The sequence below is a fragment of the Rana temporaria genome, chromosome 12 (assembly GCF_905171775.1).
Source record: "Rana temporaria chromosome 12, aRanTem1.1, whole genome shotgun sequence".
Classification (NCBI taxonomy): Eukaryota; Metazoa; Chordata; class Amphibia; order Anura; family Ranidae; genus Rana; species Rana temporaria.
This window is the reverse complement of record NC_053500.1, coordinates 33,636,091-33,662,758: the sequence shown is the minus strand read 5'-3', so window position 1 is coordinate 33,662,758 and position 26,668 is coordinate 33,636,091. Positions and strand designations below refer to the sequence as shown.

Below are 26,668 nucleotides of genomic sequence, written 5' to 3'. Positions count from 1 at the left end.
GCCAACCTGACAAGAACGTCTATTGCACCTAATGTAATATCAAAGTGAAATGTGAAGTCCAATAGGATGATTGGATGTATATAGCAAAAAATCGTTGTCATCAACAAATCCTTCAGGTGAATGGAAAAAAGGTTTGTGACTTAGTACCGTGACAGTCCCACCACCGAAAAAAGTGCAGGCTTACCGGAACTGATTGACCACTGATGGCGTATGCCAAAAGAGATCGATCAAGGCTTTGTATGACAGATGTCAAGGCAATCTTTGGCAGGAAGCGTGAGCCCAGTAGGTTGCAGTATCTATGGATGGAGTAGGTCCCCAGGAACAAGCCGGAAGCTGTGTTGGTGCTGGACTTCCAAGGCCAATATACTCAGTATGATAATAATGCGTAAAGAAAAGAAAAAAGAGGGGGGGTGGCCACATAGCGTAACTCCGTATGATAAAAATATGTATTTATTCACAGCTGACAAACTTACATTTGGCTGGAAGAAAAAGAGCTCTTGCATGTAAATAAGGCGACAGTGGAGTCCTCCCGACGCGTTTCGTGGTCAAAGCACATCGTCTGGGGTATCTCTCCACTGTAGCCCACTCCAATATATATATAATCCATGTATCCATAACCAATCAAATGAGGATCTGACTCACCATCAACAATCAGCAATCTCAAGCAGCACTTCCTGAATCCAAGATGGCGCTGCAGCTTGCACTCCAAGCCTCTGTGTGGAACGTAAACCACACAGCATAAACCGGAAGTAAATGGAATGTATGTTATGGTGGCTGCTGTGATGAAAAGGTAACATAAAATTGATGGCCACGATAAGTAAAAATCAGCTGGACATTAAAATCAATGAGATCAATGAGATGTATAGAGTGGCTATGAGCTGTGATGTGAAATAATAAAACGCCGTGATTAGGAAACCGGAAGTGCGCGTGTATCGCCACCAAGCCTCATTCCCATATTGAAAACCGGAAGAATCAGTCCTGTTTCTAGGTCTCTAATGGCAATGGGCTCCTGCGCATGTGCGGTGACCAAGCCTCGCTTAGAAGGCTATGCTGTAGTAAAATCATGGACGTTATACAGCCAAGGGGAGCGCGCCTGCGGGTCAAGCCTCACTTTCAAAATCGTCTATGCCCAGACAGTCCCGTCTTTGGGCCTATGGGCCAGGTATATAGACGACATCCTCCTCCTATGGAATGGTAGCCCTGAGTCACTAAAATCCTTTTTTGACCTTTTAAACAGTAATAATAGAGGCATCTCTCTAACATATGAGTCCAGTTCAACTAAGATTCATTTCTTAGATCTGGAGATCACTATAGTTGGCAAGAAGTTCCACTTTCAAACTTACTTCAAACCGACCGACCGTAATGGGTATATCCCTATGGGTAGTTGCCATCATCCATCTTGGCTCCGGTCGGTCCCTCGTAGCCAATTTCTCCGACTCCGTCGGAATTGCACAGATGATAACTCCTATCTGGCTCAAGCCGAGATTCTCAAAACCAGGTTTCTCGAGAAGGGATATCCCCCTAGTGATGTAGACTCAGAACTACAAAGAGTCCTTTCATTAAGTAGGAGTTCACTAATATCTGTTAAATCCAAGCGTCCTGTAGATGAGGGTTTCAAATTCTCAATGCTGACTTCCTATTCTACTCAATACAAACAAATTAAAAGTATTTTTAATAAGCACTGGAATATACTTAGAGGAGATAGAGTTCTAGGTCCAATGCTACCTGAACAGGCTAGAGTTGTTTTCAGAGGAGTACCTTCCCTACAAAGTAAAATTGCTCCCAATATAATTAACCCTCCTGTTAAGAGCTCTTTTTTCCACAATCTAGTGGGCTTTTTTCCTTGCAGGAAATGCAAGGTATGTCAACATAATGCTCTGACTACCAGAAAAATTTTGCAATTTTCCTCTATGGTTACCAACAAACAGTATACTATCAAGACATTTTGCACATGTGCGACCAAGTACATCGTATATTTATTAACGTGTCCTTGTGGTAAGCAATATGTCGGTAGGACTATTCGCACTTTTGCGATTAGAGTAAGCGAACATATTGCTCTCATAATAGGTGGGGACACTAAACATCCAGTCCCCCGACATTACAGAGAATTTCATAATAGAAACCCCAAGGGAACACAATTTGTTGTCATAGACAAATACACCCCTCCATGGAGAGGTGGAGCCATGACCAGGGGTGTTTCTCGCTTGGAGACGTTCTGGATATATGAACTCCAGACATATATCCCGTTTGGAATGAACGTCGAATGGGATATAAATTCCTTTATTAACATGTCATGAATGTTTTGCTTTCTTATCATTATCATTACACATTGTCCGTATACATTCTGGGTCTTTGGAAACTCAATTTATTATGCTTAATGACCATACATGTGCTTAATGTTTTATCTTATTTTTTGTTAATTTTATAATCATTGATGCCATGCAGGTCTATACATGTGGCGATCTGACTCACACATACATGAGGCAGTATTTATACATAAGGGTGCATGGGAATATTTATTTCTAGGCTATTTTTATATTTGCGATTTTATCGCATTTGATTGGACAGTTAGCGACTTTCTATGTGTAATTCATCATATTATGACGCAACTGATACAGTTTTTTAACACAATAAACATAGTTTTATTATTCATGTCTATTGGTTCGGATTAGGAGTTAATGCTATCAAACATTTCTCCGGTCCAGATCTGACATTTTATATAAGATTCCATTTTTAATTCAGTCCATACAACCAACCCTTTTTAAGTGGTGTAACTAAGTTATCTTTCCCCTTTTTTTATTGTCGCTGGCCCCGCAGTCACTTTGTGCTGGCTCTACAATTATAAAATAATTCCTTCAGTCTTTGGGCTAGTCCCTTGGCCCATTACGATTGGCTATTAGTTCCAGTGTCCACTGTGATTGGACATGCGTCTTTCGTTTATAGGAGTGCCCTGCGTATCAAATAGCGTGGTTCCTTTCAGAACGAGGTTTGGCTTACATGCACACGCGTTCTTTCTATCAAGGTGCTCGCATTTTGAAAGTGAGGCTTGACCCGCAGGCGCGCTCCCCTTGGCTGTATAACGTCCATGATTTTACTACAGCATAGCCTTCTAAGCGAGGCTTGGTCACCGCACATGCGCAGGAGCCCATTGCCATTAGAGACCTAGAAACAGGACTGATTCTTCCGGTTTTCAATATGGGAATGAGGCTTGGTGGCGATACACGCGCACTTCCGGTTTCCTAATCACGGCGTTTTATTATTTCACATCACAGCTCATAGCCACTCTATACATCTCATTGATTTTAATGTCCAGCTGATTTTTACTTATCGTGGCCATCAATTTTATGTTACCTTTTCATCACAGCAGCCACCATAACATACATTCCATTTACTTCCGGTTTATGCCGTGTGGTTTACGTTCCACACAGAGGCTTGGAGTGCAAGCTGCAGCGCCATCTTGGATTCAGGAAGTGCTGCTTGAGATTGCTGATTGTTGATGGTGAGTCAGATCCTCATTTGATTGGTTATGGATACATGGATTATATATATATTGGAGTGGGCTACAGTGGAGAGATACCCCAGACGATGTGCTTTGACCACGAAACGCGTCGGGAGGACTCCACTGTCGCCTTATTAACATGCAAGAGCTCTTTTTCTTCCAGCCAAATGTAAGTTTGTCAGCTGTGAATAAATACATATTTTTATCATACGGAGTTACGCTATGTGGCCACCCCCCCTCTTTTTTCTTTTCTTTACGCATTATTATCATACTGAGTATATTGGCCTTGGAAGTCCAGCACCAACACAGCTTCCGGCTTGTTCCTGGGGACCTACTCCATCCATAGATACTGCAACCTACTGGGCTCACGCTTCCTGCCAAAGATTGCCTTGACATCTGTCATACAAAGCCTTGATCGATCTCTTTTGGCATACGCCATCAGTGGTCAATCAGTTCCGGTAAGCCTGCACTTTTTTCGGTGGTGGGACTGTCACGGTACTAAGTCACAAACCTTTTTTCCATTCACCTGAAGGATTTGTTGATGACAACGATTTTTTGCTATATACATCCAATCATCCTATTGGACTTCACATTTCACTTTGATATTACATTAGGTGCAATAGACGTTCTTGTCAGGTTGGCACCGCTCCCATCACTTTTATGGACTCACATATAATTTGTTTTGTGTTTCACATTTATTAATGATTTATGTGTTTTATTTCATTACACACCATATGGTATTTTGATATTCACTATATCATTTTAAGCGCTACACTTATATATTCCTTTGTTATTTTGCTTATTTGAACAAGCCGTGTCAGCAGCTACCATTACCGTTTAATTGGCAGCGCAGTGTATCCACTCTTTAATACATTTTACATAAAATTATATATTTCTACCAAATATTAAAATGTATATTTTAGTAGCTTTTTTTTTTTTATTGAAACACACACACCCCCCCTAATAAGAAAAAGGAGCATTATAATACTTTGGCACAAGCAGCAAGAGCAGCCAATACAAGTGCAGTGATGACCTTGAAACACAAAGCATCTAGGTTTGCCATCCGGCACATCACAATTTATTCCACTTGGATTTTAACCCCACTGATGTCACAGCCACAAAAAAGCACAACCCTCGAGCAAGGGTTTTGTACGATATTCTGATCGTGTGTGGGGCTTATGTTTGGACAGAAAGATGCATAACGGGTCATCAGTCACAGAACATTGTACATTTGGATCAGGCCAGAACACGGGTGCACATTTCTAGGTCGTCTTGGGATTTTCCCCAACTTTTGTTTCTAGATCTGCCAGACAGCAGCTAATCAGCGTTGGTCCCCTCTACAGCAACTACCGGTATGCACCTAAGGGCACTTTGACGCTGGTTTTCTTCAAAACTGCCAGTAAAAAAGCCCATGCAGTAATAGAGCATTTTTTGCAGAACTTTTGCACAGTTTGTGGTCATTTTTTTTTTTTTTTTTTTTAAGACGTGACTGCACAAAACACTTAGTAGGGGCGTTCTTGAGGTTGGCCCCATATATTTCAATAGAGAGAAGCATTTCTGGTGTTTTTTATTTTTTTTAAACTCCAACATGCTCTAAAGATGTCGCAAGCAGGATTTTGTTCACGCCTCAGTGTGAAAATATTGATTTTAAAAGGGAAGCATTTTTTAATAAATAAAAAATAAAGTATTTGAAAAAATCCTCAATGTAAAATGGCCCTTAGTGTGCCATGGAGATTCACTCTTGTACTGCAAGAGACCAGGAATTGAAGACCGAGCTGATAGGTGGAGGAAAACCATGGCTTTGCAGTAGAAGGAGGGGGGGGGGGGGGGGGATCATTACGTCTTTGGACAGGAACTGTGCGTCAACAGAAAGGCACATATTAGGCAACTGAAGACAGTTACTAGGGAACAGCTTTACTTTGACAGCGATAGCGAGTGGTGAACATGGCTCAGTTTCCTGGCTGCAAACAAAACACCAACTCTCAGAACTGGCAGACAACAGACTAAGGGTTCTTTCACACGGGCGGCCCCGTTCAGGTCCGCCTGCCAGTTTTTGAGGCGGACCTGAACGGGTGCTCCATGCTCCTCTATGGAGCCGTGAATGTCAGCGGTGACATGCCCGCTGACATCCGATCCGCCAAAGTGTGACGGAGCAAAAACCTACTTTTTCATCCGTCTGGCGGATCGGGTGAATACGGACAGACGGTCTGTGTTCATCCGATCCCCCATAGGGGAGAGCGGAGAAAAGACAGGGCGGACCCTGCACAGTGTGCGGTGACCACCCTGTCATCCGTCGGCTCAGCGGGGATCAACGGAGCGATCCCCGATTAGCAAGCGGAGGTTCACGGGGCGGATCATTACTGATCCGCCCCGTGTGAAAGGGGCCTAAGCAATTATATTTCCTGCAACCATGAAGAATTGAGAAAGGTTTTCCCCATCAACATAGTCAGTGTCCCCGCCAGGAGAATACAGCAATTTCTGCCATCAGCTACATTTAACCTGGCACCTGTGCTGCCACCCCAATGATTCCCACACCCTGCACATGCCCCCGCGCTATGTATCCTGGGCACTGCAGGGTAGAGGGGGCAGGATGAGGTAGGAGAGCGGACACATGTCTGCTCTCCTCCCCATCTAGTTGAGCTGGAGGTGATGTGCGACGTCACTTCCGGGTCCCCATTGACAGTTTCCCCAGCCACCAAGGCCAGGAAAGAATGTAATGCAGTGCATTACATTCAGTGGGGCACGGAGGAGGTCTCATTAAAAAGAGAACCTGTCAGCAGAATATTTTTTTTTTATTGCAATAAAAAAAAAAAAAAAAAAAAAAAAAAAGAAGAAGAAAGAAAAGTTACAACCAAGAACATCAAATTTGGTCAGACCAGTGCCTGTACACACGATAGGATATCCAGAGGACCACGGTCTGAAGGACCGTTTTCACCAGTCCAAACCGATCGTGTGTGGGCCCCATAGGTTATTTAACCTTCGGTTAAAAAAATAGGAACTTGCTTTAAAATTTAACCTATGGATTGGTAACCGATAGGTCAAAACCGATCGTTAGTATGCAAAAGCATCGGTTAAAAACCTGCGCATGCTCAGTATCAAGTCGACGCATGCTTGGAAGCATTGAACTTCGTTTTTTTCAGCACGTCATGTTTTACGTCACAGCGTTCTGACACGATCGGTTATTTAACTGATGGTGTGTACGCACGACGGACCATCAGTCAGCTTCATAGGTTAACCTAAGACAACGGTCCTTCAGACCGTTGTCCTCTGGCTATCCCATCGTGTATACGAGGCCTAAGGTTACACTTGGGGCCATGCAGAAAGGTGCTTGTCGACTAACCCAGCGTTGGGAAACATTTTTTATAGCGATGGGTATAGCGGCCCCTGGCACTGTGCTAAACCTGAAATTTTATGAAGCAATGTTATACTTCACAATTAGTAGAAGGATCCTTTTTTTTTCTACCTTTTTGGCTATCCAGTTACTGCTTTGCAAATAGAAAGTGAACAAAAACCCTGGGAGCCAAACAGGAGCCAGGACTGTACCTTAAATGGGTCAGTGTTAACCGAGAGATCACCTAAAAGAGAATAAAAAAAAAAAGAATGAATAGTGGTTTGAAACTGACAGAAGGCTACCAGTGTCTCATCTGAACACTTCTCAACATTGCTGCCATGAAACAAGCTCAATTATAAACGTACTGCATACCATTTTTGTGTTTTATGGACTTTGATCTCCGTGGGGAATTTGGATTCTGGAAGAGGAAACAAATTAGCATATAAGCACCATCAGTACCAACCTGACAGAACATTAAACAAACTGGCAGTAAAAAAGGGGTCTGCAGATAAAGTGATCGAGTGGCCAACAAGAAACCATCAAGCCAAAATTTATGGTGCTAACAAACTTTTCCAAACGCTGCCATGCGTTTGTATAAAGTAGATTGAACTGTCCAATATAATCTTTAGCCAGCTTCCGGGAGGATGAGCTTCAACCGCTTCCTCGCCCTTCAACTGGTCATATATAGGAGATGATCAACACTCAATGTAGCCGGCAAAAGTAAGACTGAGATAAGTCTATACCTCTATGGAAACTTTAGCTTCTGCAAAAAATGCCCGCCTTGGCCACCAATCTCAAGGTCCCCATCATACATATTAGACAGTAGCCAATCAACCTACCTGCATGGTATTGGAGTGGAAGAGGTGACTAAAGTAACCAGAAGAAACCCACACAAGCACAGGAGAACATGCAAACTCTATGCACATAGGTGGGATTCAAACTGAGGACACAACCCCAGTGCTGCAAGACAGGAGAGAGATGAAGGCGATTGGCGGGAGAGGATGGGGGGCAAGAGATAAGCCATAACATTGTGACTGACAGGTAAAGTGAATAATGTGGATTTTCTTGTTACAATGGCACCTGAAAGTGGGTGGGATATATTAGGCAGCAAGTGATAATGTTGTCCCTGAAGTTAACCACTTAAGGACCGCCGCACGACAATATACGTCGACAGAATGGCACGGCTGGGCACAAGGGCGTACATGTACGTCCCCTTTAAAAATCCAGCCATGGGTCGCGAGCACACCGCCGGCGACGCGATCCGGCCTAAAGCTCCATCTCCATGACCGTGCCCGCGGGACCCGCTCGCCACCGGTGTCCTGCGATCGGGTCACAGGAGCTGAAGAACGGGGAGAGGTAAGTGTAAACAAAGCTTCCCCGTTCTTCTGTGGCTTGTCACTGATCGTCTGTTCTCTGTCATAGGGAACGGCGATCAGCGACGTCACACGCCCAGCCACTCCCCCTACAGTAAGAAACACAATAGGACACACTTAACCCCCTTCACTACCATTTTCACAGTAAACAGTGCATTTTTATAGCACTTTTCGCTGTGAATATGACAACGGCCCCAAAAATGTGTCAAAAGTGTCTGATGTGTCGCCATAATGTCGCAGTCACAAAGAAAAAAAAAAAAAAAAACCACACACACACACACACACACACACACACACCTGATCTCCGCCATTATTAGTAAAAAAATAAAAAATAAATTATATATATATATATATATATATATATATATATATATATATATATATTTTAATAAAAATGCCATAAAACTATCCCCTATTTTGCAAACGCTATAAGTTTTGCGCAAACCAAAACTTATTGCGATTTTTTTTTAACCAAAAATATGTAGAAGAATACGTATCGGCCTAAACTGAGGAACACTATAGATTTTTGGGGGATATTTATTATACATTTTCGCACTATTTTTGTTTATAGCGCAAAAGATAAAAACCGCTGAGGTGATCAAGTGCCACCAAAAGAAAGCTCCATTTTTAAAAAAAAATAAAAAAGAGAAAAAGAAAAAACACACACACACACACACACACACACACACACGACCAGGGGTTGGGCATGAGGGGCGAATGCCCTGCACGTGGTGGGGGGGATTTGGGTGGGGTTTGGACTAGGAAGGGAAATTTGAGGTATAGAGGATGTGTGTTACGAGGGGGGGGGGGGGGGGGGGGTATTTGTACTGGAAGAGGGGGAGTTTTTGTTTTGGGAGAATCTTGCCTGGGAAAGGGAAAAATACGCTAAGAGGGGTTAAGTTTGGAGTTCTGCGGTCAAATTTTATTTTTTTGGGGGGGGGGGGGTAGAATATTTGTGGACACATTATGTGCGCACATTGTTTCAGGTATAGAATTTGATTTGGAGAGACTGGAAGGATAGCAAGAGCAGGTGATATGACAAATGGTACCCCTGATAATTTCTCAAGTTTCTTTTCCTCTCTTTATGCAAGAATTTGCTAGACATGGATTAGAAAATTATACCTAAAATTTAAAATGCCATCTAAAAACATAAAACTTGAACTAACCACAGGTTGTAGGGACAAAAAAAAGAAAAAAAAAAACAAAAACATGTAATTTCTCCATCAACAAAGTCACTGTTGGGGAAATCCCTCCCGTGGTGCCATTGTATTCTGACAGCGGGAGGTTTCCCAGCCGTCAGAATACAATGATCGCTGCTGGCAGCGATCACACAAGGAAAAAAAAAAAAAAAAAAAACTGATAGGTTGGTTGTATTCGAGTCGATTGATGGATTGTCTTCAGTACAACCAGCTTGTACGTAGATGGGACTGAAATTCAGCTGGTTCCTGTTGAACTGGCCAAATATCGATCTGCCTACAGCCAGCCTAACAAGGAATGGAAAGCCAGTCCTGAAGAAAACATCAGCTGCAAGGAGTCCACAGGTAACATTGGTGACTTGATCTTTTCCCTCTACTTGTGTTTTTTGGCATCGCTTCCACAGTACAACTTATTTAAGAGCTCAATGCATTGAGTCTATAAAAGTCTATTCTTCCGTTTTAGAGTCATATCAGTGGCCAGCTTTAAACCTGAGCAATGAAAAGATTAAACTCAAGCTACCCCCCCCCCCCAAGGTTATTTAAGAACACATCCAGGCTAAATAGAAGACATCAACCTACCATTATCAGGTCCTCCATGTGGCATCCATACACAATCTGGTCTTTATAAACCCTTACCCATTACATTTCAAAAACGTAAATTGAAAGATCTTACCTTTTCCGATTTCCTCTTCTTTGCTGGAATTGAGGGAAGTTGTACAGCAGATACAGAAAAATAATGAGAGAAAGAACATAGATATATATATAGCAGTGGTGACAGGACAAGGCAGGAAAAACGGGCGAGTAGGAGATGAGACGGGTGTACAGGAAAAATCAGTAAGACAAGATGTATATGAGAAGATGACAAAGTCAATAAAAAAAAAAATCCCAATTTTGCCAGAACAGAGAGCAAACATCGGTTGGGAAAAAAATTTAAAGAATGAACACGTAAAAGGCACACCAGGTAAGGAAAAGGGAAGGAACAAAAAACAAACAAAAAAATAAATAAAAAGTTCAGACCAGGTTCATGAATCAAAATCACAGAAACGTTGTATGTAAATAAAAAATACTGCACGGGTTAGTTACCTCCAGACTGACTAAACGCACCTTTCTTCTCCGAGCCGTACGACCAATCGTTATCGTTTACGTCATCGTTATCTTCTTGGTCGCTTTCGGATTTGTTCATATTGTTGCTGCTCGCAATCCTGAAAGACAAAAGTATCGGTCTTACCAATTAGTTGTCATTTTTCCTTAAAATTAAAAAAAAAATAAAAAAATATAAGTTGGCCACGGAACTAAATTGATCTCACACACACACACACACACACACACACACACACACACACACACAATTGCTGACCAGCAGCTCAAGTGTCGCCTCCAAACACCCACCTCCTACATTTACATTTCCCATTGTTATAAAAAGGGGGGGGGGGGGGGCGACTGATCCTTTAAGGAAGTCTATTTCTTATACTTCAGGGGTAAAGTCAAGACAAAAAGTCGGGGGTAAAATCTCCAATGTACAGTAGATTAGCATAAGGCATTTGTAATACAAAGTGCCAAAGACAACCTGTCATGTCAGTAAAGGGAATAAACATTGGTAAAGTGATGGCTCCTAGGCCTACGTTGTATACAGGCAATCATGTATCCAAGTCACGATTGATTGAAAGCACTCCATTGATACCTCCTACCCAGTCATTATACTGTAAAATATCAAGGTACTAGCATTTGACAGCTGAAGGGCTTAGGCTGGGTTCATACCTATGCAAATTGGATGCGGCTTAAACCGCAAACAATCCACAAGACATTTTAAAAAAAGGTGACAAATGTGGCACCCGAGGGGGTGGGCAGGAAGAAACAGATGAGCAGAAGTTCCACTTTTGGAATTCCAGGCATGGTATGTTTTGCTCCATGCATTGCCTGCACCCACACTTCTGAGAAGACACCGATTGCATAGTCCACTCACCTGGAGCGGCAGTTCCCTTCTTCTCTATGTTTTTACATAGTTACATTGGTCAAGCTTGGAGCAATGCAGCTATTCATATAGCATACCTTGCCAGCTTCTAGGGGCATCGGTCATCACTGAAGTAGACACGGTTACTTCAGAGATCTCCGCTAGCTTCTGGGTGGCTCCTGTGCCGAGTGGCCAGCCTTACCCACATTTTTTATATGGGGGTCAGCAGAGAATGATTGCAAAGTGTTCTGAAATTGGACAAGGTAGAGAGCATGACATTGCATTTTCTGAATAGACAAGGTGGGGCAGCAAATTATTCAAGAAATGGCACCTGTGCCAAGCGTCTGACCTTCAACGTTTAGTAAGCAGAAATGCAGCTGCTCGGCGCAGATCCCAGAAGCAAGTGGAGATTACCCTCTGTGATTTCCAGCTTCCAGGGGGAGGGTGGACCAGGTATGGTATATACATACATGGTATATACAGTACAGACCAAAAGTTTGGACACACCTTCTCATTCAAAGAGTTTTCTTTATTTTCACGACTATGGAAATTGTAGATTCACACTGAAGGCATCAAAACTATGAAGTAACACATGTGGAATTATACATAACAAAAAAGTGTGAAACAACTGAAAATATATTTCATATTCTAGGTTCTTCAAAGTCGCCACCTTTTGCTTTGATTACTGCTTGGCACACTCTTGGCATTCTCTTGATGAGCTTCAAGAGGTAGTCACCTGGCGCAGCACCCCATCACTCTCCTTCTTGGTCAAATAGCCCTTACACAGCCTGGAGGTGTGTTTGGGGTCATTGTCCTGTTGAAAAATAAATGATGGTCCAACTAAACACAAACCGGATGGAATAGCATGCCGCTGCAAGATGCTGTGGTAGCCATGCTGGTTCAGTATGCCTTCAATTTTGAAAAAAATCCTCAACAGTGTCACCAGCAAAGCACCCCCACACCATCACACCTCCTCCTCCATGCTTCACAGTGGGAACCAGGCATGTAGAGTCCATCCGTTCACCTTTTCTGCGTCGCACAAAGACACGGGGGTTGGAACCAAAGATCTCAAGTTTGGACTCATCAGACCAAAAGCACAGATTTCCACTGGTCTAATGTCCATTCCTTGTGTTCTTTAGCCCAAACAAGTCTCTTCTGCTTGTTGCCTTTCTTTAGCAGTGGTTTCCTAGCAGATATTCTACCATGAAGGCCTGATTCACACAGTCTCCTCTTAACAGTTCTAGAGATGTGTCTGCTGCAAAAGGTGGCTACTTTGAAGAACCTAGAATATGAAATATATTTTCAGTTGTTTCACACTTTTTTGTTATGTATAATTCCACATGTGTTCATTCATAGTTTTGATGCCTTCAGTGTGAATCTACAATTTTCATAGTCATGAAAATAAAGAAAACTCTTTGAATGAAAAGGTGTGTCCAAACTTTTGGTCTGTACTGTACATAGTTTCATTTGTCTTGCTTGGACCGTTGTAACTATGTAAAAATATACTATTCATGGAACTCATCTTTAACCACTTGCCCTCTGGAAAATGTATCCCCCCCCCAAAAAAAAGTCTCTTTATAAATTTAGGTCGATATGCCGCTACATATTTTTGCATAGAAAAAAAAAAAAAACCATCAAGAATATATTGATTGGTTTGAGCAAAAGTTATAGCGTCTACAAACTATGGGATATATACTAGAATTTTTATGCATTTATTTTTATACCAGTAATGGCAGAGATCAGCAACTTATAGCAGGACTACAATATTGCGGCAGACAGTCCGACACCGACACATTGTGACACCAATACTGATCAGTGCTAAAAATATGCACTGTCACTGTACCAATGACACTGGCTGGGAAGGGGGTTAAACATCTAGAGCAATCAAAGGGTTCAAGGGCAGTAGGGTCGTCGGATTCGAGATTTTGCCCAAGTACGGATAATAATCATGGATTCTTCTCCAACAGAGCTCAGAGAACACGTCTCAGTCTGCCATCCCGGCCATGCCCCAAAGGGTTAAATGGGTGCCTAACCAGTATTTGCATTTACTATGTGTGCTGCTTTTACCAAGGGAAGCGATGGAGGCAATTCCCCGCTTTGCAGGGACACAATATCCATTACTTTCCCCCTGTCAGAACAGAGCATATTCTGCGTCTCTCCCTGCCGATCAGCGGGTACCGTGTCAAATCACAACACAGCCGCAGCACTGGTGGCACACTCCCCCTAATCGTGTACTAGGTCCGTGATCCGGCGCAGAAGAGCCACTCTGCCACCGGTTATGCGGTCGGCAAGCAGTTAAATCTCAGTTTGAAGAGAAATTAATGCCTGATGTATGTAGCATAGATACAACCTGGGAGGCATCGTTTTGTACAATAAAGTGAAAATGATAGGTTCACAAATGAATCCAAAGTAGTTGATAACTGGAAAGGGGGGGGGGGGGGACATTTCCTTGAAGTGAGCATGTTGTCTGGAAGAGCCAAGATAACAAAGGGCATTATAGTTTGAAGTTTAGAAAATGCTACCCAAAACTGAACTTAAGAGCCTCCCATGTACCTTCGATTTGCGATGCGGCTGCTGTTTCGGCCCATGCCCAGACATTTCTCAAGGTGCGGGGCGAAGCGGGAGGCTGCTATACTGCGATTGCAATTTGGACACACACACTCTTTGCTCTTCCACTGGTTATAAACCTGACCAAAGATGTCCACACCTGGCTGGTCTATGATTTCTGAAATGTGTGGGGAAAAAAAAAAAAAAAAAACATGTAAAGCGTTAAATAACCAGAATGAACATGGGTAGACAACCACAACATTAAACAGATCGTTGATTTCAACTATAATTTCCTATGCCATCATATATACTTTTTACATCTTTTATACATGTTATTTACCTGAAACATCCCCTCTGTATACAATCAAATGATCCGCTGGGTGTCGCCATCTTGGATGTGATGTCAGCAGCCCCAGCAGACGCGGAGCTTACACTCTACTGACTTTGTATAGTATTCCCCTTCGCTCTTTCCCCCAGCAGGTACATGAAAGGCCAAGAAGGGAGGTCGAGTAGCTGGCCCAACACAGACACTCCTAGAATAGGAGTGGGCTTTGACATACAAGAAGAAAGGGAGCGATATTGTTTTGGTATGCTGACACCTTGAGTTCCCTGAAAAACAGCCCCACACTATAATCTCCCCTCCACCAAATGATTTGGAGAGGTGACCCAATACTTTTGGCAATATAGTATGGATGAGCGAGTTTGGGGTGGAGGAACTTGGCTGGCCTGCACAGAGTCCTGACCTCAACCTGATAGAACACCTTAGCGATAAATTAGACCGGAGACTGTGAGCCAGGCCTTCTTGTCCACTTCAATACCTGACCTCACAAATGCTCTTCTGGAAGAAGAGTCAAACATTCCCATAGACACACTCCTAAACCTTGTGGACAGCCTTCCCAGAAGAGTTGAAGCTGTTACAGCTGCAAAGGGTGGGCCAACTCAATATTGAACCCTACAGACTAAGACTGGGGTGCCATTAAAGTTCATGTGCGTGTAACGGCAGGCATCCCAATACTTCTGGCAATATAGTGTATGTAGACTGGGGCATCAAGGTTGGCCATAAATCTACTCAACTCTCAGACATATCAGTGCCTAGAATGTAATCACTGAATTCTGCCATCAGGGCAGGTACTGATGTTCACCCCAAATTAATGTGGGCTTATGAATGACATACAGCCAACACAGCCTCATCCAAAGAAATGTAAATAAATAAAAAAATATATAAATGCATTTTTTTTCACATTTCTTTGGATGAGGCTGTGTTTGCTGTATGTCATTCATAAGCCCACATTAATTTGGGGTGAACATCAGTACCTGCCCTGATGGCAGAATTCAGTGATTACAATATATAATAAATAATTTTTATTAATTAAAAAAAAAAAAAAAAAAAAAAAAAAAATCTGCATTCACTGTGTTGTGATGTAGAGAGAATCAAAGGTTATCAACATCACTGCTGAACAATTACTGGGACACCACGCAGGAGAAGCCATGCAGTGTTCCAATCCGTCTACATCAGTGGTTTTCAACCTCAGTCCTCAAGTACTCCCAACAGGCCATGTATTCAGGATTTCCTTTATCTTGCACAGGAGGTGCTTTAAATCAGAGTCAATGGCTATGTATTTTGGACAGATATTTTATCTAAGAGAGATTCCCAAAACATGGTCTATTGGGGGTATTTGAGGACCGAGGTTGAGAACCACTTCTCTAGAGGACCAATTCACTTGTATTGTATCGGAAGAACTGGACCTTGTGGATTCTACATGGGAGGACTGGGATACCTTTTGCACTGAGGCCAACACAACCATGTGTGGGCCAAGGAAAGAGTGTCATGGTGCCAGGAGCGGTGGGTGATCCTAAGAGACACGATTTAACGTGACACCTTCTCACTTCATTTATCATTGCTGCAATTTCTGATCTACGATCACAGAAACTGTACCTTTACAACTCCTTTAACCCTAGTATTCCTCACCATACAAAAATCCTTCCCACTAACCCTCAACAGTATTCTACCTGTGACACTGGTAACTCTTTTATACAATTAGCAAAACACAACAAGACCAATGCTTAGTGACTTACCAAAGTCTTTCATGCTCTCAGGATCCGTCTCATCCAGCAGGAAATAACCACATTTAACAGCTCGGTGAATCTCAAAACTCAACCCCAAACACGTATCCTCCACCAGATCAGTGTAAATATCATGAGCAAGGGCCTATGAGAAAAAAAAAAGGATCAGGAATTTAATGGAAGAAGCAATGACACTGAAGTAGGTTTTATACGCATCGTAGGAGAAAAGATAAAGTATAAAAAGCCATGTAAACGAAAAAAAAAACGACAGAAGCAGATATTACTGGCACACAGTTTTTTATTCCTGAAATACTCGGTTCATACTGATGAGATGCGGGAAACGCACAGGAATTGCACTGTGTTCACGCAATCTGCTGGGGGTGTCGCCCCAAAAGCAGGACGAATGAATACAGTGCATTTGCTAAAATTGGATCACATGGGTTTAAACACCAATCTAATCAGATTCCAGCACCGGGGGTGGTGGGGGGCGCATGTATACACAGACATGCCACATGTGCAGGGTTGCCAACTTTCAGTAAATTTACGAACAGTTTGTAAAATCCATAAATGTTGCATCTGTCCATGAATGTCAGTTACGGACATGCAGCCTACATGTCCGTAATGGACATTCAAGAACAGATGCAAAAAGTACAGATTTTACAAACTGTTCGTAAATTTACTGAAAGTTGGCAACCCTGCACATGTGTCACAGCGATTTGGGATGCTACAGAGACCAGCAGCACGTGGGTATACTTGGGGGAGGGGGGGGTCTTGCGGAAGGCAGGTGCCCACACAAAGGCCCTGTTTACACTAGTGCAACGTCTCCTGCGTCTGCCATCGCACTGCAATGCAGGACAGTGAAAATCACATTCTCTAAGGTGCTTCTTCAAATCAGTGCAACATGATGCAGGAGCTGCTTTTGGTGCAACAGAGTACATCTGTGGCCCCATAGACTTCATTGGGAGTACATTCATTTTTTTGGCAGGAATTTATGCCCAATAAGTCTACCAAAAAATGCAGCAACACTAATGCTGCAGTGCACATAACAGCTGCTTAAACTTATTTTATTTTTAAGAGCTTGTTGCCCCAAACAACCAACCAGATTCCAGCCTGGAGTAGATGAAAGAACCCGACTGATTGGTATGATCAAACCCGACACGTTCTTTTCTTGTATTTTCCAATGAAGCCCGTTACATGCAAAGCTGGATTTGTCTTTCACTTCCTCCAGCAATGGAATGCGGGAATGACACGGCCTTCCTGCACAGACTCAGCTCCCACAGCCGGAAAAGAAACAAAACTGACCAAGGAAATCTACAGTCATCTGGCCTGCTGGCCCTATTGATCTTTCCCCTGCCCTGTCATGGTGCCAGTGCTTGCAATATGATAACCTTCACTTACAGTATTTTATTCAGACTGGCGCAGTGACTTGGACTATTGCCCCCAGCCAGAAATCGTGCCCAGGTGCTTTTTTTTTTTTAAGTAGATCCTTTTTTGGCACTTTAATAATCAGCAAACACCAGAATATGGGCTAGAAAGCACACCAATATCCCTTTATTCCTAAATATTTAGTGACCACTTTAGTGTACATAGCGCCAGGCCATTTTTATCTGGTAATCCAGTAAGTCTGTTTTTCAAAGCACAAGCTCTCCAGCAGAATGTATCAAACCATTTAACACTGGCAGGGGGTGCTTAAATTAATCAGCTTTCAATTATTCATCTAAAAACTTTACACACACACACACACACACACACACACACACACACACACACACACACACACACACATTGCTGTAACCGATTATAAAGCAGCATGAGCTGGAGTTTGGAAATGTAGTTACAGTGCCTTGAAAAAAAAAAGTATTCATACCCCTTGAAATTTTTCACATTTCATAATGTTACAACCAAAAACTTAAATGTATTTTATTGGGATTTTATGTGATAGACCAACACAAAGTGGCACATAGATGTGAAATGGAAGTAAAATTATAAAATGGTTTTTAACCTTTTTTTTTTACAAATAAATATGTGAATAGTGTGGTGTGCATTTGTATTCAGCCCCCCGGAGACAATACTTTGTAGAATCGCCTTTCACTGCAATTACAGCTGCAAGTCTTTTAGGGGGTGTCTCTACCAGCTTTACACATCTAGAGAGGGACATTTTTGCCCATTTTGCAAAATATCTCAAGCTCTGTCAGATTGGATGGAGAGCATCTGAACAGCAATTTTCAAGTCTTGCCACAGATTCTCAATTGGATTTAGGTCTGGACTTTGACTGGGCCATTCTACAACATGAATATGCTTTGATCTAAACCATTCCATTGCAGCTCTGGCTGTATGTTTAGGGTCGTTGCCCTGCTGGAAGGTGAACCTCCAACCCAGTCTCAGGTCTTTTGCAAACTAACAGGTTTTCTTCTAAGACTGCCCTGTATTTGGGGGATATTTGTACTGTCCTAGCATTTTCTGCCCTCAAGTCATGGGGCAGCTGAAAAAAAAAAAAAAAAAAAAAAAACCAGAAGAGACAGCCAGGCCCTGATGTGCATAAACAGTGTGATACACACACACACACTTTGAATTTTGAGCGCCCCTGCTGCCGGCTCTGTGACCGCAGACTCTATGCCCGGCTGTGACCAGCGATCGTATCACGGAGCTGCAGAATGGGGGGGGGTGCCTGTGTAAACAAGTGACAGGACCGGATCGTCTACTCCCTGTAAATCGGGAGCAGTGATCAGTGTCGTGTCACAGTAAACCCACCGCCACAAAGTTAGAATCACTCCCTAGGACACACTTAAAGGAGTTGTAAAGGTAAAAGTTTTTTTTACCTTAATGCATCCTATGCATTAAGGTAAAAAAACATCTGACAGCACCGCCCCCCCCCCCCCCCGAGCCCCCGTTTTACTTACCACACCGTTCGAAAGTCCCGGGCGCGTGCTTGTCATCCTGCTCGGTTCCCAGCCTGGCCGTTGATTGGCTAGGCTGGGCGGATTGATAGCAGCGCAGCCATTGGCTGGCGCTGCTGTCAATCACAGCGGATGACGCGGCGCGCCGGGGGGCGGGGCCGAGTGATACAGTCGGCGGCTATGGCCGCTGCTGTATCACGGGAGCGCGCTCGCAAAAGCTTTCCACCATGCGAGGGAGCTCGCATGAACGTGTAAAGCTTTTGCGAGGAGGAGCCGAGACAGCCGCCGAGGGACCCCAGAAGACACGGATCCGGGTCACTCTGTGCAAAACGATCTGCACAACGGAGGCAAGTATAACATGTATGTTATTTAAAAAAAAAAAAAAAAAAAAATTGTACCTTTAGTGTTCCTTTAACCCCCTTCCTAGCCCCCTAGTGGTTAACCCCTTCCCTGCCAGTCACATTTATACAGTAATCAGTGCATTTATGCACATAATGTCAGTCACGAAAAGAGAGAAGAGCTGATCTTTGAGGATATTTATTATAGCAAAAAAATATTGCTTTCTTTTCAAAAATTGTCACTATTTTTGTTTATAGCGCAAAAAAAAAAATAAAAAAAAAAAAACCTGCAGATGTGATCAAATACCACCAAAAGAAAGCTTTATTTGTGGGAGAAAAAAAACAAATAAAAAAAACTTCAATTTTGGGAACCACGTCGCACGTCAGTTTATTTTTCCCTTTTTTTTTGTCTCCTATTTTTATTTTTTAGGGAGGGGGGGGGGGGGGGAAGAGTATAATGATGTTTACACTATTATAATGTTTTTGATAGGTGATATATTGTTAAATGGAATTGTTAAAACAAAACAAAAAAAAAGGCCAGGTCATCGGTCAGCCAAATCCTCCGGGGCTGAAGTAGTTAAAGACCAAACTGACCCAAAAGAAGACCCGGCAAGAGATGAAGGCACACCCCTCAAACTTAACCCTAAATAATCAACTCTGTTACAGCAACTCATCCTTACCTCTAGTTTACTGTTATCCAGGCCAGATAGAGACATGTCTTCCATTCTCATTTGCAACCAATGCTTGGTGGAGGAGGCTGCCTGGCCAGGCAGAGAACAGACGACCACTCCCTTTTATCTGTACAAAAAACAAAACAAAAAAACAACATTAAATCACAAGTTTGCAACAAAGTGGGAATACCCCATTCCAACCTAAAAGAAAGAAGAAGACTACATGTGCACTATGACCAAGTTACTTTACTGGGCAAGAGAAAAACAATCAATTGTCAAGATCAATAAATAAAAAAAAAAGAGAAGAAGAAGGAGGACATATTAAAGCACAGGATGTAAACATAGCAAAATCGGCATTACAACAAAATTAATACGCACACATTATACATACACACACACACACACACACACACACACACATATCCCCCTTCTTTCTAAATGAATAACCATGTGAATAGCAGGCAGGGCTCCACCCAAATCAGAAACATGCTCCCAAAAATTGTCAAACCAAAACCTGCTATTGGAGAATTCATGAGGAGTAGAAATCTCAGCATTGTCCACAGTTTGGTAATTGGTATGCTTGGCATGGTGGACAAGAACAGCCAGAACACAAAGGTGGGCAAAAGCCCAAATTAAAGAGACCCTGTCACCACCTGATGCACAGCCAGAGAAACATAGCAAGCAAACTCCTCAATAGACAAGTCGAGTCATCTGAGGGCAAACCCATATTTTTAGTTATGGATTAAGTAGGGAAGGGTTAGACCCTCTTTTAGGCTTTATTGCTGTCCGAGTTATAGAGTTGTCCCCAGAACAAGGAGGTGAGGGTAAATCTTCCACGGAGAAGGGGGAATTCCCCTCACATTAGATTTCTTCGAACTTCCAGTTGTGTCTCAGGCAGAGGAAGTGAAGGAAGATTCGGTCAATGGTACACAGACAGCAGGCTGCTCACACTGGAGTACCTTAGCTGCTTCCCCTTCTCGACAACAACCAACTTCTTGGTGGCGGTCGGGTAAGATGTGTGCGATCTATTCCGATTAGTTATGCCAATTGCATGAAGCTTCCGCGGCCACTGCAAGGACCAGGCATAAGAGGCAGCCAGGAAACGCAGAGCCTCCACCATTCCCAGAAGTTCTCAAAAATACAAGTGAAGTTTTCATGACATCCGAGGAATGAAATTAAAAATAAAAAGGCAAAACTTACTTACAGGTAGGCGAGGACATTTACCTGCGATGTCCAAAGCCGACAGCTCCATACCTGGCAGAAAACGTTGTATCCTCCATTACTAGCGGGGAAGCTGGGATAATGTTTCCTGTGAGTGGGAAGGTGTATTGTTACACTTCAATCACCACAGAACATACTCTGTTACACCGACAATCACAGCATGTATTCAGACAAATAACATGTAATCACTGCTTGGCTGGAATACACACTGAGAAGTAGTGATTGTTAAGGTGTAACAGAGTATACAATGTTCTATGGGGAGACCCACCAATGGATGTATACTTCTGTCCATCCAGTTCTGAAATTGACACAGCTGGGAATAAATCCTAGTTGTGGATAGCACCCCAGGGACATAACTTACCTCTAATGACATGTATGTATCCCATATCCTGCGGGCTGCTGCTTACTGACACCAGATAACCCCTAAATAACAACAACTGTGAGGTGCAAGTCCAGCCACTGCCAAGCATCGGTGCTGCTCGCTCTTCCCTTCTTCATAGAACTTATAGTATTCTTTTGCAGAATTCAAAATATATGTATTTGAAGGTTTATATTATATATGTGAATGACAGAATGTTTTCATAATGATGCTAAATTGAAAATCAATAAAAGAGAATTTATAAAAAAAAAAGAATGCAAAGCACTCTGACTGGAGGAGGGGAGATTGTGCCCTTTGTTTGCCACTCCTCCATTCACAGAGCATTCTTCAAAGCAGCTTCTTCTTTACACCCCAGCACTGCCTTCCTGAACTTCCGATTGGAGGGCATGCGCTGTAAACATCACCAAGTCTCACAGCAGGACTACAAGTCCCATCCTTTGCCCTAGCATATGGGTGACCACCAGCACTGGATCGTAGCTGGACTTTCCACCCGTTTACAATCCCTGGAGCTGCCAAAATAATTTATTCATGGGGCTCCTAGTTAACTGTACATCAGGCTGTTCTGCTACGAGGGGGGGGGGGGGGGGGGGGGGGAGAGCGGCACCCCCATGTGCCTACAAAGGTTGCATGCTAAACCCAACTAGTTTTAAACGCTCCCTCCCCCTTCGAACGCCTATGCTGACTAACCTGCGTCCCGGACAGCCTAGACCAGTGATGGCGAACTTTGGCACCCCATGATGCTCAACTACACTGCAGAGTGCATGAGCATCATGGGAAATGCAGTTTCAAAACATTTGGGGTGCCAAAGTTCGCCATCACTGTCTTAGACATCGCTGGAGAGAGATGGGGCTCAATTAAGTATTCGGGGGTGCGGAGGAGGCTGCTACACACAGAATTTTTTTTTTTTTTTTTCTTAAAGCGGGGTTCCACCTAAAAAAAAAAAAAAAAAGCCAGCATCTAAAAAAAGTGTAGCTGCTGACTTTTGATAATCAGACACTCACCTGTCCTACGGTCCAGCGATGCAGGAGTACAAAGCCCACGCTCCTTTCCATGGCGCCGGCATTCTTACTGTGGGCGCCCGGCTGTGGCTTCACAGCTGCGCACGCACTGAGCATGTGTGAGCCACACACTGTGAATGGCCAGGCAATCTTCTGGGACCTGTGACGTATCCTAAAAGATTGCAGGGGGGGGGGGGGGGGGGGGACGTCCTTACTGCCAGACAGAGCCTCGGGAGGAAGTAGGACCTAAGTACCTCCAAAAAGAGGGTATCCGCTCCACTTCCCCCCCCCTCCCCCCAAAAAAATGACATGCCAAATGTGACATGTCGGGGGTCACCATTACTTAAAGCAGAAGTTCCATTTTTGGGTGGAACTCCGCTTTAATGCATCAAGATAAAAAAAAAATAAAAAAAAACTCAGACTTTACAACCACTTAAAGCAGAGTTGCGCCAAATGTTTTATTTTATTTTTTCAAAGTCAGCAGCTACAAATAGAGCATCTGCTGACTTTAAAAATAAGGACACTTACCTGTCCAGAGCGCCCGCGATGTCGGCACCCGAAGCCGATCTGTCCATCGGCTCTCAGGTGGAGGCGCCGGCATCTTCGGTAAGAGAATCAGGAAGTAAAGCCTTGCAGCTTCACTTCCTGGTTCCCTACTGCGCATGCGCAACTCGCACTGCAGGATCCCACTGGTTAAAGCTGTCTTCTGGAACATGGGTGTCTCCCAGAAGACAGCTTGGGGGGGGACAAAGGAAGTGGCGTAAATACCCATGGGTGGCTCGGGTATTTATGCCTGGAAGTGGGAGCAAATACCTGTATACCAGTATCTGCTCCCCCCTCCCTCCTGAAAGGTGCCAAATGTGACACCGGAGGGGGGAGGGGGTTGGTTCCGAAAAGCAGAAGTTCCATTTTTGGGTGGAACTCCGCTTTACTGCATTAAAGTGGAGGTTCACCCAAAAAATAAATTTTTAACATTACATTCAGCCGAGTTGTCCCAATGACAATCGGCTGTTTTTTGTTTTTTCCCCCGTACATACCGTATTTTCACCGCCGCTTCCGTGTATGTCTTCTGCGGGACTGGGCGGTCCTAATTGATTGACAGGCTCCCGACCGTCGCATACTGCGGTTCACGAGTTGCCCAAAGAAGCTGAACGTCGTATAGAGCCGCACCGAAGTTCGGCTTCTTTCAGCAAATCGTGACGCGCAGTATGCGACGGTCGGAAGCCTGTCAATCAATTAGGAACGCCCAGTCCCGCAGAAGACATACCCGGAAGCGGCGGTGAAAATACAGTCTGTACGGGGAAAAAAATACATTAAAAAAACAGCCAATGTCATTAGGACAATTCGGCTGAATGTAATGTTAAAAATGTATTTTTGGGTGAACCCCCGCTTTTAAGATAAAAAAAAAAAAAACTTCCGACTTTACAACCCCCTTTAAAATGCCTTTTTTGTAACTTACCAAAGCTGCAGTCAGGTGACGCTCAGGTCCTGAGACTTCCTCTGTTTACATCCGGAGGGGGTCCTTCTTCAGGTGTCCGCAGCACTGCCTGTGTGATGCAGAGCATTCCTATAGGCCATCCAGCGGTGGGTCTCCTCGGGGGCGGGACCGGCGGTCCTCTGCACACAGAATCGGCGGCGGTGAGCGTATACCTTACTTCAGCAGGAAAGAGAAACAAAAGATCCTATCAGGGTGGGATAAGAATCATACGTAATGTGGCCTTCATGATGAATGAACCTGCGGATATTTGTCTTTTCTGTCTGCCATCACTTTATCATGTGTAGAGAGGTGACAGGGTCTCTTTAACGTCCCATTAGGGGCCACACACCTCCCTGTATACACACAGCCCAGACTGGGGCCTATGGGTCCCCTCACAGCTCAGAGCCATGCTGGGCCTTGTGGTTCCCCAGCCTGTGAGTCCCATGCCTGCCCATTGCACAATACACACTCTATAGACAGGAAGACACTACTGACACACACAGTCCTCTTCCTCCTCTCCTCTCTCGCACACATGGCTCCCTCCGGCCAGCCCAGCCTTCCCCCCATTGTTCCTACCCAGCATTAGTCCTGTCTGTCTCCTCTGTCCGGTCTCCTCAGCACCTAATAGCACCAGCCGCCATTTTAGCCTGCCCAGGCGGCCTCAATCGCCGGCTGAGAACATCGAGCCGCCGGCCACGCCCACTCTGGGCGTGCCCGCCCCGAACAGCAGCATCCACGCTCGGGGATCCACTGCGGTTTCCTCCAGACTGCAGCACTACGGTGTTGCGAGGATAAATGAGACGAGAAGAGAGAAAAAAAACACGGCGGCCAATGGACGGGGAGGGAATAAAAGGCCGGAGCCAATCAGCGGGGAGGAGGGGCGGGGTGAGCGAGTTGATAAGGCGCCAGTAATAGGGGAAAGCGGTGGGTGGGCGGAGGCGATGAGGTGTTGTCATGGAAATAGAGCAGAGAGCTGCATTGTTGTCAGGAGCTGAGCCATAGCGATCGATAACGATAAGACTCGCTCCTCCAGCCTCATAGCGTCCTCTTTTCATATCGAAATACTTATAAAAGCTGCTCACATGTCTATAAAGCTGTAGATTTTATTTATTTATTATCAAATACCTCAATAAGGGAAAATGGTGGTGAGCAGAACTTTTTTTTTTCAGTATCACCCAAAGTGGTTGGTGATACTGAGCTGGTTGCTAGGACACTGGCACTGCCTGCACAATAACAACCAATGGTGCCTGCATCCTAGCAACCAATGACACGCAGGTTGCTAGGAGGCTGACTGGGCCACAGTGTCATTGGTTGCTGAGATGCAACCAAAGAGGAGGGGTTAAAAAATAGGGTGCTGTGGGTGGTGGCACACAGGGGCAATGGGAGGAAGATAAAATACCCACTTAAGGTGGCAATTAACCAAGACATACACCTAACAACATGTGTGTCGTGTGTCTGGGCTTCACAGCATCATTGGTTGCTATGGGGCGGGCTCTTGAGATGGGGAACCGAGTTGGTTGCAAGGAGGCTGGCGGCTGGGCTTTACACAGCATCATTGGTTGCTATGGTGCAGGCTCCTGAGAGTTCCAGAAGCTCCTTTCAGCAATATTTTAACTGTTTTTGTGTCAAAAGTATTAACCTTAACCTCAATGGTAACTCTAGCCTCCATGGTAACCATTTTCCGAATAGTAACCCTAACCCCAACCCTAAACCCAATTGTAACTCTAATGCCAATGGCAACCAGTGGCGGTTGTTGAGCAGTATTACTGTACAGTAATCTCTAGCAACCAATCAACAAGAAGAAATCATGTGCTGTAACCTCTAGCAACTAATCAGTGATCCATAATGTGTGCTGTAACCTCTAGCAACCAGTCAGTAAGTGGTAGTGATATGCTGTAACCTCTGGCAACCAATCGCAATCACTGCCTGATCTGATACAGTAAACTGATGTTAAGTCTAGCTGATTTTTATTGTATGACTCGGAGCAGGTGGAGAGCAAAATTGCATGGGGGGGCCCCAAGAAATGTTTTGCCCAGGGTCCCGTCCAATCAACATTAACCACTTCCATACAGGGCACGTATACACCTTCCCGCCCAAGCCAATTTTCAGCTTTCAGCACTGTCGCAATTTGAATGGCAATTACGCGGTCATGCTACACTATACCCAAACAAAATTGGCGTCCTTTTTTACCCACAGATAGAGCTTTCTTTTGGTGGTATTTGATCACCTCTGCGATTTTTTTTTTTTGCGCAACAACTAAATAAAAACAGAACATTTTGAAAAAGATTAAGTTTTTATTTTTTTCTGTAATTTTATTTGTAAATAAGTACGTTTTCTCTTTCAATTACGGGCACTGATATGGTGGCACTGATGGGCACAGATGAGATGGCACTGATGGACATCGACAAGGTAGTACTGACGGGCACAGATGAGGTGGCACTGATTGGCGGCGCTGGTATGCGGCACTGATGGGCACACATAGGCGGCACTCATGGGCACACATAGGCGGCACTGATGGGCGGCACTGATGGGCACTTATGGGCGGCACTGATGGGCACTCATGGGCGGCACTGGGCACTCATGGGCGGCACAGATGGGCACTCATGGGCGGCACAGATGGGCACTCATGGGCGGCACAGATGGGCACTCATGGGCGGCACAGATGGGCACTCATGGGCGGCACAGATGGGCACTGTGGGGTGGCACTGATGGGCACTGTGGGGTGG

At 44.1% G+C, this 26,668-nt stretch overlaps 1 protein-coding gene across 3 annotated transcripts in view; it reads right to left on the bottom strand.

The window, feature by feature from the left end:
* Nucleotides 1-24,736, bottom strand: part of ATXN7L3 (ataxin 7 like 3) — a 36,812-nt gene extending 12,076 nt beyond the window's left edge. Inside the window, exons 1-8 of one of the 3 annotated variants that reach the window (XM_040331436.1) lie at nucleotides 24,519-24,736; nucleotides 19,877-19,994; nucleotides 15,974-16,106; nucleotides 13,904-14,075; nucleotides 10,504-10,601; nucleotides 10,073-10,095; nucleotides 7,203-7,248; nucleotides 7,043-7,074 (exon numbers count right to left, since the gene is read on the bottom strand). In XM_040331436.1, coding sequence (XP_040187370.1) covers nucleotides 7,043-7,074; nucleotides 7,203-7,248; nucleotides 10,073-10,095; nucleotides 10,504-10,601; nucleotides 13,904-14,075; nucleotides 15,974-16,106; nucleotides 19,877-19,927 — 555 coding nt within the window. In that variant the 5' untranslated portion in view covers nucleotides 19,928-19,994; nucleotides 24,519-24,736. Of the gene's footprint in view, nucleotides 1-7,042; nucleotides 7,075-7,202; nucleotides 7,249-10,072; nucleotides 10,096-10,482; nucleotides 10,602-13,903; nucleotides 14,076-15,973; nucleotides 16,107-19,876; nucleotides 19,995-23,924; nucleotides 24,053-24,518 lie in introns of those variants that run through there. The other 2 variants (XM_040331434.1, XM_040331435.1) reach the window with 2 other exon arrangements.
* Nucleotides 24,737-26,668: the final 1,932 nt, after the last annotated feature.